Raw genomic sequence first — 17,092 nt, 5'->3', positions numbered from 1 at the left:
GCATCCGCTTTCAAGCCGCGGGCTCGAGTGTAAATAACCTTGCTGGAAAGGGAGGGTATTTCCGCAAACTGTAGTCTGTAGCCCCGTGTCACTGTCCGAAACACCCACTGATTCGGATTGCAACGCTTCCATTGCTCCGCACACTGTGCTAACGTGTTGCTGAGCAACGGAGAAGCCTTGGGGTTGTACCGCATTAGCGGGACTACTGGGCCGAGAGGGAGAGGAAGGACGGGACCGAGAGGTTCCGTATCCGGGGGGCACGTTTCCGTATCCGCTAGTCGCCGGGCTGGGAAGTGCGGGGACACCGACGGAAAGAGCGTTTCCGTCTCCGGTACGCTTATTTCCGTATCCGGTGGGAGACGGACACGTGACCTCCGAGAAGCCTCGCTTGTTAAAAATACAGGCGGCACATAGCGTGGAGCCCGGGGGACAGGGTTTATCGCATAAGTAACATAATCCCCGGCTCGGGGAATTGTATTTACGTTTAAAACCTGTTCTAAGGCCTTTATATGCTTCCTTACGGGAAGACGAGGCCAACCCTGGGTGTTGAGATGTGCTGTCTTCTTCCCTGACGCTAAAACCAAACTCCTGTCCTGAACTAGACTCGGCATTGCAGTGCCGCTCAGTGGAGACAGAGGGGTATTGCACACTAGTGAAACTATACCACTGTGAATAGGAATTAGCTTGTCTGGGAACATTTTGCAATGAGAAATATTCTGCTTGTACCCTGTCTGCGTGACTGGAGAAAGCGATATTTTCTGAGTGGAAAGAAATTCCAGCCTGGACTTCTCTACACTGGCTAAATTCATGCAAGATGGGGTCGTCTGTACTAAAGCAGGTGGAGTCGAAAGAAACAGGCATTGTTTTATCAACACACTCTTTATTACAGGCACTGGAGGAGAGTACAGAGGAGATGTACACATTATTTTCTTGGCATGAGAAATATTGTTCATACTGTTCACCCGTTTGCGCTTGAGAGGGGGGGTCCCCTGAATGTTCAGGGGGACCCCGCCAAAGTCCAGTGTCACTTTCGCGGCGGCTTCCCACGGGCCTTGTGGGAGCTGGCCGGTATCCCGTGCCTGGGAGGGTGGCAGGATTGGGAGCGGGTCGGAGCCCCCGCTGCAGTGCGGGGGGGTCCCGCGGAGGAGGAGGAGGGGGTCCTAGGGGGATTGTTGGGTTTCCCCTGCTTGGAGGAAGAGCGCCCTCTGTCAGCCTGACCTGGGGCCTTGCTTCGTCCCTGCCTCTTCTCCTTTCTGGGCCCCTGGGGGTCCGTCGTGACCTCCAGGAGTTCCAAGGTGATCTTCTTATCCGCCACCTCCTGGCGGAGAAGATCGAGTCCGCCGCCCATAAGGGAGGTAGGGTGGCCAGGGAGGTCTTGCAGGACCTTCTCGGTCTCCCCTTCGGAACTGCCAGGGCATTTCACCTTCTCAAGCCACCTGGCACGTTCCGCCTGGATGCAGTAATCCATACCGTGTCCAAGCCACTCGATGGCGTGGACATTAAGGTCCATCAGCATGCGCAGCGACTTGTCGATCTCCTCCGCCGTATCTTTAGGCACCTCTCGCAACCCGCTAAAGAGGCGCCTGGTGGAGGAGAGCAGCAGCTGGGTGGCGTTCATCATCCTGGCAGCCAGCGCGGAGGATCTGTACGAGTTCCTCACCCTGGACGACTGCTTGTCGTCATAGCCGATGGCGAAACCAGGAGGCTTTTTCCCCACAGACAGGATGAAGGGACTGCGGCCTCCAGGACCGGTCCGCTCATGGGTTGGCTTGAGGCTCCCGATAAGGGACTGGGCCATCAGTTTGTCCATGGGAGGGCACAAGGGGATTCCCGCCTTCTCTGCGTCGTGGCAGTCGACCAAGAAGGGGAGCTTGGGGGGGTCCTTGTGCGAGGTCCAGGTCGAATGCAGGGCCTCTGCAAAACCTGGGACCAGTGGGAGCTTATCCATGCGTGGCGGGGGGGAAGGCTCCACATCCTGGCCAAGGATGGGAACTCTAGCCCGGGGTCCGAGTGGCGCGTCTCCGAGCGGTAGCTCCAGGCCGCAACGGATGGTAGCACGTTCCAGCACCGAGAGCTCGTCCATGGGGATAGAGTCTGGGTCTTGTGCCGCTGCCCCTCTCGCCCCAGCCGGCATGGAAGGGGGGAGAGAGGCAGTAGAGGCTGGGGAGGCCGCGGCGGGGGTAGGAGCCTCGGCGTGAGGAACCGGCCCGGCCGCGCCTCCGCCCTGACCGGAGGGAAGCGTGGACTCGTCTTCTTCCGAGTACTCACCCTCCGAGTCCACCTCGGACATGTCGTAGTCCTCCGGCTCGTCACCGTCGCTAGCATGCCAGGAGACGGGGCTAGGTGGCCGCATAGCCCGGAGCTGGGGGACGGAGAAGGAGAGGGGAATGTCACCGACGACGAGCGGGTGGAATTCCCTAAAGGGGACGGCAGGAGTTGCAGCTGGCGGTGGAGCAACTTGGGCGGTCTTGCATGTTCTCTTCTTGGGCACGGCACCAGTCGAGCCAGTCGGAGAAACAGCAGGAGTAGTAGCAGTAGCAGGCCCGCTAGCATCGGGGCTACCGAAGCTAGCTGAGGGCGAGGCTGCTGGAGGCCTGACCACGTGGCGAGAAGCAGCGCTGTGGCGTACAGCGCTGTCCGGCACACGAGGAGAGGTGTCTGGGAGGGTTCCGGCGGAGACCGTGGCGTGGAGGCCGTAGCCTGCGGCAGCGATCTCGTATCGGGCCTTGAGGGCTGGAACGTCGTACTGGAGGCAGTCAGCACAGTTCATACCCGTGGCCGGGGCCGGAGGGGACAGAGAAGACAGGGCGTGTCCTACCCCCATGCAGACAATGCAGAACGGGTGGGTGTCTTCGTTGGCGATGAGTCCTTTGCAGCTGGGAAGGCCGCACTTCTTTGGGACCATGGCTAGCAGGCTGCTAGCCGTGGGCCGTCGAGCCGCCATCGTGATGCTAACGAAGCTAAGCGAAGCTAAGCTACGGCTGGGAAACACGTGGCAGAGCGCTCAAAGAAGAAGGGAAGGACTCAAAGACGAGAGAAAGACAAACCACGAACTGTAGAGAGAAGATAAAGGAATAACGTACAGGAGGTATTCTATAAAGGCCAGTGGCCGACTTCCTAGCCGTCGCTTTAGGCTAAACTTTACAGAATACGGTAATATACAAGGCTGAGTTCGCGACACTCTAGTTGCAGGAGAAGAGGTGCGGAAAGAGGAAGTCATGATAGCCCATAGGGCTTATATACACTCGGGGCGGTGCCCTCGTTTTGTGATTGACAGCCCTTCCGACAAATGACATTTTTCGTACGGGAGGATATGAGTTTTACTCTGTTGCACCGCCAGATGGCGCTGATATCCCATAGGGGGACCTTGTCTGGAGGTATGATAATAAACACACATATAAGTGTATGGTATCTGCACATTTCTAAAGTGACAATTAAGAACTTTCAAGGCCGTTTAAATACCAAACTGGCTAAACTGTCAAATATTAAGTAAGCAAGAGGCGAACATTGTGAAAGTAGCCGATCTACATGCTCACAACGCCAGTCGCAACGCATGTAGATCTTCTATTTTCACAATATTTATCTGTGGAACCGAGTCACATTAAATGTCACAATATTTCACAATATTTATCTGTGGAACCGAGTCACATTAAATGTAATACCTACAATTCCAAGTGCTTGTCAGGGTGGGGATCCCCAGTTCAAATATGTTTATTTTGGGGGTCACGGCCTAAAAAAGGTTTGAGAACCCCTGCTTTACGCCACTGTCTCCAGGTATGACCCAGGGGCTCTAGGAGACATCTGGCCGTTGGGTGGGGTCAGACTGAGTCTCCACGGCTCTTTCCTGAGGGATCCGTCCCTGGCCTCGTCTGTCCTGAGGGACGTCTCCTACCCCGAGACCCCCCTGTTCCTCTCTGACCTGCAGCTCAGCGGGAAAGGCTCCGTGCAGCCCTTCAGTCAGATAACCACCAAGAGAGTCAGGTGAATACATGAAAAATCGACCTAAAACAAGGTCGACCCAAACTCGTTCCCAACAGGTCTGTGGCCTTATTAAGCTAGATGCAGAATAGACCAAAATATAATCTTTGCTTCTGGGGGTCCCTGGAACAAAAATATCTTGCGATAGGGGTCCATCCGTGGAACAAAATATTTTGAGATGGGAGTCTGTGGCCAAAAACACATTTTGGGGGTCCTTAACCACTGATAGGCACATTCTAAAAATGTCTTCTAAATCCTAACAGTTTTCCTGAAAAAACCTATGTTGCAATCATTGTTTCTCAAACTTTGTCATGTCAAGGACCCCCATAATGATATGTATTTTTGTCTATTCTGCATCTAGCTTAAGGCCACAGACCCGTTGGGAAACTAGTTTTGGGTCGACTTTGTTTTAGGTCGGCTTTTCCTGTTACCAGTCAGGTATATGCACTGGTGGAAGGAGGACTCACTTTTTTTCAAATCAAAGGGCCATTTCATTTTCAAACATGTTTGGGGTCATTTTAACGTCTACTCAGGCTTTTGGGAGAACCCCGGGCAGTTTTTAAGTTGCTTGATGAGTGTATAGATATTTGATATTTATTTGATCAGACATGATCCCTTTCTATACAAACCCATTGTTAAAGGGCCAGTTCACCTCTGGAACAACCAGATCTTATTTTATTGTTGTTTGGGACAAGATCAACACAATGACAATCCTGAGTTATTTTTTTGTGTTCAATCTGTGTTTTGAGATATTTTAGTATTTCATCATATGATGCAGCCATTGTTGAATGCTTCAACCATAGCCTACAAGATTTATAATAAGCCCATGGCATGTACTAAGACACACAACTCGTATTTGATGCATACAATATACTGCTACAGAGAAGGGGGGGAGACAATTAATCTGCTGCTGTGAGCTCTTCAAACTTCAAGACCCAATACACAATACGCACATACAGACAGAGCTCACCTTCTGCAGGAAGATCATTCTTTCAAAAGAACGTTGACTGTCATCATCTCAGCCTTGGTTTTTCTTTGCAGTATTTGCATCATTAAACAGCACTGTTCAGCTTGTTAGTGCAGTCGATGCCTTAGTCCATGTAACTATGCTATCATGATATACAGTAGGTAATTCATCACACGCAGCTACTATTTCGTGTCGGCAATCGACATGTTTACTGAATACTTGTTTTCGCCTCTCCCTCTGACTAGCTCTCGTCCATAGAAGAGAGGGAGTTATATTAAATGTGCGAAACAAGGTAGGGTCGTAGGGTCACAGGTCTTTTACATCTCCACTCACCCACGGGCTGTACAGTTTTTATTCCCATTGTTTCAAGAACAAAGTTTATTTTTAGGAGGCTGGCGCATGTTCCTCTCTATCGCTCCTATTCACGCAGCAGCGGGACAACAGCTTATTTTTTTATTTTTTTTATCCCACGATTTTGCAACCCATTTTCACCCAGTGCCAATTGCCTATGTAATCCTGGGTTCTGCTCTCCCTCTGCCGCGCCTGGGGAGACAACGGACTGACCTCATGCTTCCTTCAATGTATGAGTAGTCCAAGTTGTTGCCAGACCCATGAAATGGGTAGGCCTACATAAGCAAATGTCTGTCCGGGTTTTCTATATAAAGGGTATATATGATGATGACATGATGATGACATGCCTACAAAAGGCATGATGTCATAAATGATGATGACAGACAGGGGGTCTGGCACAACCAGGTTGACCTGGTCTAGTTTCTTTTCACCTGACACAGGGATTTCCCCGGGATGGACGTAGCGCGTGGAAGGAATTCCAACCAGTTCCTTTCCCCTCCATCAAGCGCCCCGGCTGGCCAGGGGGAGGCATTATTGAGACCAGGATTACTGCATGTTTTTGTGAGGGTATCAACCCTAGGAGACACGGGGAGAACATGCAAACTCCACACAGAAAGGCCCTATCACCGACCCCACCTAGGGTGTGGGCGCTGATGATGCGGAGGGAGAAACACGCCCCCAGCACCCACAGCGTCCCACGGTGGGAATCGAACCCAGGACCTTCTAGCTGTGAGGCTAAGCGCTAACCACTGGGCCACCGTGCCCCTGAGCACAGCTTTTCTACACACACAATAATGTTCTCCTCAAACAAGCACATACACACATGCGACACGAGCGTGCACCCCCAAGGTACTAGTGCCCTTCGTATACAGCACACAAACACACAGGCAAGCAGAGAGAATGCATCATCCCTTTACCGGGACAAGCGACGTCGCTTACGGGACATGCCTCTTCTGGTCAGAATACGGGGCGTCCCGGCTAATACGGGGCGGTTGGCAACCCCAGTCATGGCTGCCAGTTCCCACCTGATGTCGTGTGTGAGTCCTGACTGCTCCAGACCGTACTGAATAACTGCTAGTTTGCACAATGACTTCAGACTAGGACTCAAATCTAAGATGTACAGGTCATGGGGTGTGTCGTATCCTCCAAAGAGGATGATACTATCTCCAATCATGCAACAGCACATCCCTGTCATCCAATCAGGGCCTTTTCCCTTGGGCTTAATCTTCTTCCAGGAGAAGGTCTCTGGATTTAATTTCCACAAATCATTGAAGGTCTGGTTCCTGTTGTTGCCACCAAATATGTACAGTTCTCCATTGTAGGTAAAGGCTGAATGATAACTGCGTCCTTCTGGAAGGAGCTGTGAAGGAGGCGTACTTAGCCAGCAGTTGGTCTCTGTGTCAAACACTCTGATGGTGTTGTAGTATTCATACTGGCCCCCGTAGCCTCCAAATACAAACATCTTTGTGCCGATAATGGTGGCAGAGTGACCTATTATAACAGGTGGTGTAGTGCCTCTGGTGTTAATTAAAGACCAGACCATTATTGTGGTGTCCAACCTGTAGATGTCATTAGTGTATACAGACTTCTGGTTGTTGTATCCTCCATGGACATACATGAGCTTCCCAAAGACACAGGCTGAGTGACTCCTCCTCCCTCTGGAACATTCCCTGACACCTTGGGCTTCAACCACCTGTGGGTATCAACATCAAATGCATAAAGAATGTTGCATTGTGGGTAGCCTCCCCAGATGTAAATGTTATCTTGTATCAGTACAGCTGTGTGTCCCGAGCGCTTGGAGGGAACCTCAACAAGATGTTTTCCTCTTCTAGTCATCACTGGAGGCAACTTCCTCCAGCACAAAGACACTATATTGAAGATATGGACTCCAATCTGATCACTGTAATTTGTGTTACTGTTACTTCCAAAGTAGTACACCTTGTGTCCCACAGGAACAGCAGCATTAGTATAATATTTTGGTCCTTCTTTGAGACATACAGTCCACCTCAACATCTCACCAACAGACAACGATGAATAAAAACAGCCACCTCAAGTGTTGTTGAATACAGCTATAGTGTGTGTTCTGCCACTTATATTGCAACAGTAGCTTCCACTACTGTACTGATGTCATGTTGATGACATCAGTCTTGTCCAATTATGGAGTCCCATGCACCCGGCCTAGCGGAGAAAGGCGCTCGACTGGGCACACATTTCTAGTTATTATTATTATTACTACTGCTTTTTAATAAATGTTATTAAATTGTTTTATCTTATTTTTGTTTCTATAAAAGAAAGGAAAAAAGCGTATATGGCTTTAGCTTGCTGGATATCTTATTACCCCTAGGAAAGAGTAGCCTTGTAAACCACTGACTTCCGGAAATCCAAAAGGATCAAACAAATGACCATGCGGTTTCCCGGGAGTTGGTGGTTTACGAGGCTGTAAGGAAAGAGGTGGCAGCGAACCAGTTCATCACCCTCACCCTTTAGCAAATCTATGTGTATATATATATATATTTTTTTTTTTCAAAGGAAACTTTTGTAAATAAAATCTCTGCTTCTGGGGGTCCCTGGAACAACATATTTTGAGATGGGGGTCCACGGCCAAATACATGTAATTTTGGGGGTCCTTGACATGAAAAAGTTTGAGAACTACTGATTTAGAAGGAGATTTTCTAAAAAAAAAAAAGAAAAAAAAAGAAAAAGAATGCAGCTCTACAAGCTTACAGCACGCACAGCACTAGGGGGCATACATGATTTGTGATGTTAAAGTGCTTCAAAAATATTCAATAATCTTTCCAAAAAAAAGTGCTGACCTGCAAAGCGTGGTGTTTATCAGGCCATTATTATCCCCACCATGCAGGTTTCTGGCGTTGCACAACCTGTCCGTCTCTGATGCAGACGTCATTGACTTGCTGGCTGTCACTGACGGAGCTCCCATCAACACCCTGCTCATAGACGGGGTGACTCTGTCAGGAGAGGGCAGGTGAGACACACCTAGAGGCGTCAATTGGGTATGGCAAGGTATGGCAGCTGCCATTCCTTGGCTACAGGGGAAAAAAGTAAATTCATCGTGCCTGTTGCTAAGGTATGGCAACATGACTGGTGTCTTGCACGCGCGACACCAGTCATGTTGCCATACTGTACCTTAGCTTTTGCTGAACTGACACCACTGTTTCCTAACACCACATCAGTCATTTTTATGGGAAATATCATCCATTTTGCCTATATTTAAATATTTATATTTCAAAAGATAAAAAAAAAAAAAAAAAAAAAACGTTTAAACAAAAGAGTCATAACTTCATTTTTCAAAAGTATATGAAATGTTTTTATAGTATAAAATACAAATAAATCAAATCATTTCCATTAAAAAAAAAAAGCTTTTTTTTAAGAAGTAGTGAAAACAGCAGATCCAAAAGCTTGCAAAGTGACGCGAAGCGACAGGTTTTGAGCTTGTAAATTGTAACAACACAGTTGTGAGTGCCTGGCTAGTTTTGTGAAGAGCCATGGTGTGGAGGGAAATTGGGGGGGTGCCATCTACAAAGCCCTGAAGGGGAGCACACACTGGACGCGGGCGGTTGCGCAGTGTCGCTGCCACACAGCACATCCATTTCCGCCGGTGGGGAGAACCATGGGAGAACATATTCACCGCGCGGCAACGCTGCTAAAATAGAACAGCGGCGTATCGGCGCGGCAGGCGAGGCGGCAGACCCGCGGCTGCGCGCGTCTGACGCCGCCGGTGTGGGTTAGTTCATTGAAAATAATGGGGCCGTATGTTTTGACGCGCCGCTTCCGCGCCGCCTCCACGCCGCCTCCGCGCCGCCTCCGGTGTGTGTTCCCCTTAAGGGACCATTTACACAGCTGTCAAACTATTATTTTACATGTTTCAACATTCCGTTGTTGCAATAGGACACGTGTGAAAACTCTTGTAAACATCTGTCAGATGTTTACCGATATCACTTTTTCAAATAATGAATAATGGATCAAACATGTTATCAACATTGTACTGTATGTTAACTAATAGCTCCTTCTTTGATAGTTTATAATATCAATCCCCGGGGCAACAAAGGTGACGTTCACATGTTTGCAATGTTCATGAGAGCGATGTTATGGTTCACTAATGCAATGCCTTAAGATGAAATATCTGATCTCTTTAGATGGGAAGCAGCGAGCCAGACAGACCACAGCAGTGTGGATGAGGTCTACATCAGGAATGCAGTGGTCCTGCAAATCTACTTGTTTGTCTCATTTTTGGAGCTAGGCTTCCTCCTCAACTACCCCAGGAAGATCTCGGTTATCGGATGTAAGGTAAGGCAGTGGTTCTCAACCTTTTCAGGCCGCGACCCCCAAAATAATCATATTTTAACTGGGGACCCCCCCCCCCCCCACCCTGACGAGTACTACAAGTTGAGGCATAACATTTTGTATAACACGGTTCTATTGTGAAAATAGCCGATCTGCGAGGCGTGGTGAGCATGTAGATCGTCTATTTTCACAATATCTGCCTCTAATATTTGACAATTTGGCCAATGATTGTCATTTCCGAGGTATTAAAAAGTCCCCTAAATTGACACTATAGAAATGTGCAGATACCCTCTATAGTATAGAGGGTATCTGCACATTTCTATAGTGTCTATACACTTAAACTTTGTTGGATTGTTTATTGTTGAGTGAGAAAACAACGTTGCACATGAGATAATCATCTGGGGACCCCCCAAAATAATTTGGGGACGTGTCCCAACACACAGATTAAGAACCACTGAGGTAGGGAGCGTGTCGCTGTTACTATGTTCATCTTTTCGACACCCAACTCTAACCCTCACCCTAACCTTAACCTCCGTGGAGTGAGTCGCTAACCCTCCGGTCGAAATGATGGGCATTCGCAAAAGCGAGATTTCCCCCTGAGGTAAGGGAAATGACGAAGGAAAAGGTAGGAGGAACCAGAAGGAATGCGGTAAGGAGGTAAGTATAAGAGTCAGGTAGAAATTACTGATGTTCTTTTTATAGTTTGCTGTTTTTAATCCTGGTCTGGACCACTGTTTTCTTCGATTCACGAAGTAGCATGAAGTAAAATGTATTTTCTTTATTCACACCGGTGAATGCAATAAAATCTATCCATCCATCCATCCATCCATCCATCTTCAACCACTTATCCGTAATCGGGTCGCGGGGGTAACAGTTCCAACTGAGACTTCCAGATTTCCTTATTCCGAGCAACTTCCTCCACTCCCTCAGGGAGTATACCAAGGCGTTCCCGAGCCAATTTGGTGATATAATTAAAATTGTTGTTCCTTTAAGCAGACTATATATTGTTTTATCCACCTCTTTCCACGGGAATTTACTGGAGAATTTTTTGCACCACACTTCCGGTTAACAGCAGACATACAAGCTCACGTCGCGTCGCAGATGCAACTGTTGTGAGCTTGTAGATCACACTCGGCTGCGGCGCCGGAAGCTCCGTGCAACTTCTGCGCAATGCACGATGGGATGTTGGAAAGTTGTGGATAATCGATGTGGCTCCATTGTGAGTGCTCACTGCTCAACACCATCGCCCCACTGTAAACAGTATAGTGCTGGAGCAGTGACTCTGCCACTTCCAATTGTGGAAATAAAGCACAAGCGTCACTCGGGATCTGTCTGCTAAAAAGCCCTAAACTGTGAATGATGTGTGCAGGTGTTTGTGATGCCGTGTGAATCCTCTCGGCTGCTGGTGAACGTGCAGTTTGCCGACCTGTCGGACAACCTGCTGACTGACCTCACGCTGCAGGAGACTCTGTGTGGAGGAGACGGCACGCTGAGGCACCTCAGGGTGTTCAACGCCAGCGGAAACGCCCTCAAGGTGGGCCGCTTTAGAGTTAGGTGCATGTCTACTGTATGTCTGTGTGTCAACATTTGTCAGTGTGTTGCAGAGCGACAGGGGCTTAAGTGTGGGGACTCCTGGAACCCCCTCAAGGACCCCTGGCGGTCCCCGGACCCCACTTTGAGAACCAGTGATTTATGCCATTACATTCTCTCTTTCTCTGTTCGTGTTCACCTCTCCGTCGCTTTCCACCTCCTCTCTCCCTTTTTCTTTTTGATCACCCTTTCTCTTCCTCGATCACCCTCCCTATACCAACCTACACTGTCCTGTTGACTATGCCCCTCTTTCCACTCCTCTCTCTCTCAGTCTCTGTCACTTCTGAGCAGGCTGGTGGCCCGTCTCTCGAAGCTGACCCATCTGGATGTGAGCAGGAATGGCTACAGCTCCATGCCCCAGGAATGCTCCTGGCCCGCCACCCTGAGGTACCTCAACATCTCCCGGGCCAAGTTCAGCGCCGTCACCCCTTGTCTGCCCACCGCCCTGGAGGTACAGCTTGCATACAATAGAGTAGCTAAATCCGACTTATTCTTCCGACTACACAGCAGGCATGTTTTAATACTTGGAAACTAAACTACATATTGGACAAACAGCTGTTGGCTAGCTTGACAACAAACATATTATGAATACTTTTTGTGCCTGAAGCCCAGAATGTATATATATATTATATAGTATATATTTATATAATATTATCTCCCTTGGTCAGTGAGGATTCCCCTTTGAATAAGCGGTCGATATTTGATTTCCCATTGTGGGAGATGAGTTCAAATCCAAGTTGACACTAGCAGCAATAGTCTGTTGAAACCATCTACACCTGGTAAACTCACTGTGTTTAAGCTAGACACTAGTGCTTTTTAGGTTATCATAGGGAAAACACAGCGAATATCAATGTTTAACACTTACACTAACATTACATAGAGGGGGAGTGGAGTTATGACGGGTGTTGTTGTCATAAGGTCACGGCTGTTATAACAGCCTCTCCCTCTCTCTCTCTATGCATAGCCTGTGTATTAATGTGATGTACAGGTACATGTCACAAACAGAGCGTTTAATTCATTCTTGTAATCATTTCCCCCAATCTGAATAATCGTTCTTTCGCTATGGCGTTGTGAAGGTTTTGGACCTGAGCTACAATGACCTCCACCACTTCCCCTTGGCCCTCCCTGCCCTCAGAGAGCTGCACCTCGCTGGCAACAGGTTCCTGAGGCTGCCCCTCGGAGGGAAGTTCCCCAACCTGGAGCTACTGGACATGCAGGTGCTTATCTATTCATCACCTAACCCTAAAAACCTACCAGCCGACAATAAATTACTACTGACGCTCATAGTACATTTAGGAATTAAGCTGAATTCCCATGATCATCATCATCAGAGTCACTTCACTTGTTGTTGGGAAGTGAAGGCAACCAAGAAAGTTAAATAGTTGAACTGTGTGTTTCAGCTCAAGTCTTTGTTAAACTATAGTCTAAACTAGACTGCACCCTGTCGAGGTGCCAACTTGTGTCTTGTGCACTCGTGGCCATGTATGGCCTACTGTACTTGTGCGCCAGCAGAGCGCGCCTTGTTGATGTTGACGTCACCAAGAATGTTGGTCCCTCATTGGCTGTTGATGGTGATGTCACCAGGAATGCTGGTCCTTGATTGGCTACGGGCGTAAACACAGACGGATACACAACAGATACTCTGACAAATGTCAATCGACCAAACACCCTTTGAAAACAACCATCAATGTCGAGCTTTTTAAAATACTTACACCATGGCCGGGTAGATGGATGACCTTCTATCCACTGTTGTGTCACTGAGTGTGAGGCCTCATCATCATCTTCATATCAACATCCCAGGAAAAGCGGGACGGCAGGGGGCATAGACTCCGCTGATGGAGGAATACGTGATATAATTGATATAATATGAATACATAGGAATGATAATTGCGACCGTCAGAAAAAACCTCCACCGGCTGTCCGTCAGTCTGTCAGTCACGTCACACGTCACACTTTTCCCCTACCCATATCTCCGCCACCGTTGCCCCGATCCATGCCAAACGTTGCACACACACTCCTTGGCTGCCAAACTACAACCCCTCATTTCTCACATGGCCCTCTTCTAGCGCCACCATGAGGCCGATTCTTGCAAGACACATTTTTGGACACTGCTCCTACAGATTTTGTCCAAAAAATCACGCAAAGCGTTACACAGTATCCCTACATCAACATGGATCTGTCTCATTTCCCATATTCCCTCCTGATTGGCTACCATTACCTTCCAAAGTTTGTGTATGCGACCTGACAGTCGCTTATCTCCCGATTTAGGGAGTCTTACTGGTGAATTATCTCTCTATCTCCGTCTGTCTGTCTACCTATATCTACTGTATATCGTTCCTCCACAGTCGAACACTCTTAACATGTTCGGCCTTATGGACCTTGGATCCTACGGACGCCTTCGGAGCCTGAGGGCCGGTCACAACAAGTTTGTCTGCTCCTGTGAGTTCGTCTACTTCATGCAAAACATCAGGCGAGGCGTAGGAGGAGGGATGCCATCGGACTCTCTGAGCGGAGCAAGATGCGGCGTGAGTAGCCTGGCGACATTGACGGACAGCGAGGACAGCTACGTCTGCGATTCCCCTCTCCGCCTGCAGGGGGAGCCGGTGAGCGCCGTCCGTCTCACGGCGGTTGAGTGTCAGCCGGTCCTCGTGGTGGCGTCCACCTGCGGCACGGCGCTCGTCCTCGCCGTGCTGCTGGGCGTCCTGCTGTGGCGCCTCCACGTCTTCTGGTACGTCCGCATGACGTGGGCGTGGCTGCGGGCCAAGCGGAACGCCGCCTACCGCCGCCGGCAGCGGGCCGGACAAGGAGACGACGGAGGGGAGACGCAGCCCCTGCTGCTCTACGATGCCTTTGTGTCGTACAGCGAGAGGGACGCCGTGTGGGTGGACAACTTCCTGGTTCCCGAACTGGAGAATCCTGGGTAAGAATGTTTAAAAAATGTGTTCAAATAGAGTAGACCAAATCAAGACTTCATGCTGAGCTGAGGGTGGCTCAAGACCAAGTTAAGACAGAGACAAAAGGGACCAAGTCAAGACCCACAAGCCCAAAAGCTCAAGGAATAGGGTAGGACCTGTGATTTTCTGCCGTACTTTTTATTTCTGTTTTATCTATTAGTTTGGTCGTTAAGGTCCACAGAATGAGAGGCCTGCTCTGCCGGAAACATCGCGAAAAAAGGTTATGGCCATTTGTATATTCACTGTCCCATTGACTCCACTACACTGTGACTACACAGGAAAAGAAAAATATTTAAAAAAGAAGAAAATCTGCTTTAAGTAGCATGTGAGGGGTCAAACTGAGTCATCAAAAAAAAGTAAAAAAAAAAGGTGATGATTCATCACTTTTTACCATTTTCTGGGGTCGAAATTTAGCCCAAGGAATGTTTTTCATGCAAAACAAATGCTTGCAATGGATTCAGAATCATGAAGAACCCCTAAAGCAGATTATTTTCTTTTTTAAATATTTTTCTTTTCCTGTGTAGTCACAGTGTAGTGGAGTCAATGGGACAGTGAATACCGGTATACAAATGGCCATAACTTTTTTTTCGCGATGTTTCCGGCAGAGCAGGCCTCTCATTCGGTGGACCTTAATGACCAATCTAATAGATAAAACAGAAATAAAAAGTACGGCAGAAAATCACACAGGTCATCTCACATCCTGTAGGGGTGGGTCCCTGACTATATTCACACTGAGCACTATAACTACCGTATAACGATAACTATTTCGTTCACCATGGTATTTCTGTGTGAACTATTTTTACAGAGCTCTGTGTGAAATGCCCTTAACTCTCAAATACCTGGAACGCGCCCGAGTCGCGTTAGATTGTAACCACTTTAACCATTATTTTATGCTTTAACTTTAGAAAAATAGCAGATATACAAGCTCACAGCGCGGCACCGAGTGCCGCGCTGCGAGCTTGTAGATCTGCTATTTTTGAAAAATTGTGAAAAAGTGTGCAAGTCTTTGAATATCTTTGACCCGATCTTTGACCCGACTTCTAAATCCTTCCTCTAAATCAGTGGTTCTCGAACGTTTTCATGTCAAGGACCCCCAACATTACAGGTATTTGGCCACGGACCCCCATCTCAAAATATGTTGTCCCAGGGACCCCCCAGAAGCAAATATTTGAGTTACAAATGTTCGCTTTTAAATAGATATATTCAAAGACTTGCAAAGAAAAATCAAGATGTTTCAAAAATAGCAGATCTACAAGCTAGCAGCGCGGCACTCGGTGCCGCGCTGCTAGCTTGTATATCTGCTATTTTTCAATGGTTAAAGCAGTCAATAATCCTAGGCCTAAATGGGTTAAAGGACAACTTTGTTTTTTTACAACAAGGGTTGCTATTTTAGATTGTAATTAAAGAATATAAAAGACGAGTGTTAAAAAAAAATTATTTACTTCTTTCTATCGTTTTAGAGATTTTAATTGTTTTGATTTCAGTGGCTGGGGGCATGCGTACAAGTGGCTAAATGTCTTTTTACACAGAATAAGCCCATTCCCAAGATGCACCCCAATCTTTCATGGGCAGATGTGACTTATGGGGGCTAGTAGTGTTACTGTAAATAGCAACAAAGAAATTGCTGGCTTATTGTGTCTAAAAAGACATATTTAGCCACTTGTAAGCATGCCCCATTGCCCCCATGCGTATGCATGCCCCCACTTTTTAGCACGCTAAACGTGATGAAACCGATAGAACAAAGTAAATTAACCCTTGTTGTAAAAAAACTAAAGTCGTCCTTTAAGACAGATGGGGTGAGACCAAGTCAAGTCAAGACCACAATATTTTTTTTATCCTAAATTGAGACCTGGCCAACCATTTGCAATGTAGATGTAATCATTGTAAAGCCTAAAAGCTAAACGTTTTTATACCCAAAGAAATTGTTCAAGTCATTAATTAAAGAATCAATATGATAATGAACCAAAACAAAAATTGCAACCTTAGCTTGACAGTAAAATATCTTACAGCTGCAATTCTTTTTTATCATTACCTGAGCGCTCCTTGTGTTTTCCTGCCCCCTAGGGGTGACGATGCTGAGGCCAGGGAGCCCCCACGGCCCTTCTCTCTGTGCCTCCACAAGCGAGACTTCCTGCCAGGCCAATGGATCACGGACAACATCATGGCCGCCATGGAGCGCAGCCGCCGCACCATCTTCGTCCGCTCCGAGTGGTGCCGCTACGAGCTCGACTACTCCCACTTCTGGCTACTGGACGGAAGCGCGAAAGTCGGAGGCGGGGGTTGCGAGGAGGAGGCCGTCTTGGTGCTCCTGGAGCCGCTGGCCAAAGACGACATCCCCCGCCGGTTCTGTCGGCTCCACAAGCTGATGAGCTCCACCACGTACCTGGAGTGGCCTCAAGACCAGGAGAGGAGGGCTCACTTCTGGGAGAGGCTCCGTGGCACCCTGAGAGGGGAGAATGAGTGAAAGAGTACTGGGGGGGGGGGGGGGGGGGGGGGGGGTATGCGAGTTACTCACTTCCGGCAGAAAGTGTTTGCACATTTTGCACATAGTTAATTATGTGCGCTGAAAAAAAAAACAAAAAAAAAAAACAGATCCAACAGGTCGATAAGATTTTTTTGCACAAACGAGACAGTAATAGTCAGTAGTCATTAACCACAGTCAGTAACATAGTCAGTACCAGTCATTAACCATAGTCTGCACCATAGTAAGTACCAGTCATTAACCATAGTCTGCAGTACCAGTCATTAACCAGTCTGCACCATAGTAAGTACCAGTCATTAACCATAGTCAGTAGCACAGTCAGTACTAGTCATTAACCAGTCAGTACCATAGTCATTACGAGTAATTAACCATAGTCAGTATCATAGTCAGCACCATAGTCGTTAACCAGTCAGCACCATAATCATTAACCAGTCAGTACGTGTAATTAATCATAGTCAGTATGAGTAA

The 17,092-nt window shown here is 48.0% G+C and overlaps 1 protein-coding gene across 1 annotated transcript in view; it reads left to right on the top strand.

Moving 5' to 3' along the window:
• The window catches only part of LOC308298009 (toll-like receptor 2 type-2), a gene marked incomplete at both ends in the record, with an annotated part of 34,533 nt that extends 17,927 nt beyond the window's left edge, over positions 1–16,606 (top strand). The window contains 10 exons of the mRNA XM_080741573.1: positions 279–331; positions 1,555–1,678; positions 3,775–3,981; positions 8,157–8,279; positions 9,451–9,601; positions 10,968–11,132; positions 11,460–11,639; positions 12,265–12,405; positions 13,534–14,108; positions 16,207–16,606. Of these exons, the coding sequence (XP_080597699.1) occupies positions 279–331; positions 1,555–1,678; positions 3,775–3,981; positions 8,157–8,279; positions 9,451–9,601; positions 10,968–11,132; positions 11,460–11,639; positions 12,265–12,405; positions 13,534–14,108; positions 16,207–16,606 (2,119 nt within the window). The remainder of the gene's footprint in view (positions 1–278; positions 332–1,554; positions 1,679–3,774; positions 3,982–8,156; positions 8,280–9,450; positions 9,602–10,967; positions 11,133–11,459; positions 11,640–12,264; positions 12,406–13,533; positions 14,109–16,206) is intronic.
• Between the last annotated feature and the right edge of the window lie 486 nt (positions 16,607–17,092).

The sequence above is a fragment of the Nannobrachium achirus genome (assembly GCF_963921795.1).
Source record: "Nannobrachium achirus genome assembly, chromosome: 14".
Taxonomy (NCBI): Eukaryota; Metazoa; Chordata; class Actinopteri; order Myctophiformes; family Myctophidae; genus Nannobrachium; species Nannobrachium achirus.
Note: the sequence above shows the minus strand (reverse complement) of the source record. Positions and strands in the feature narration are given on the sequence as shown.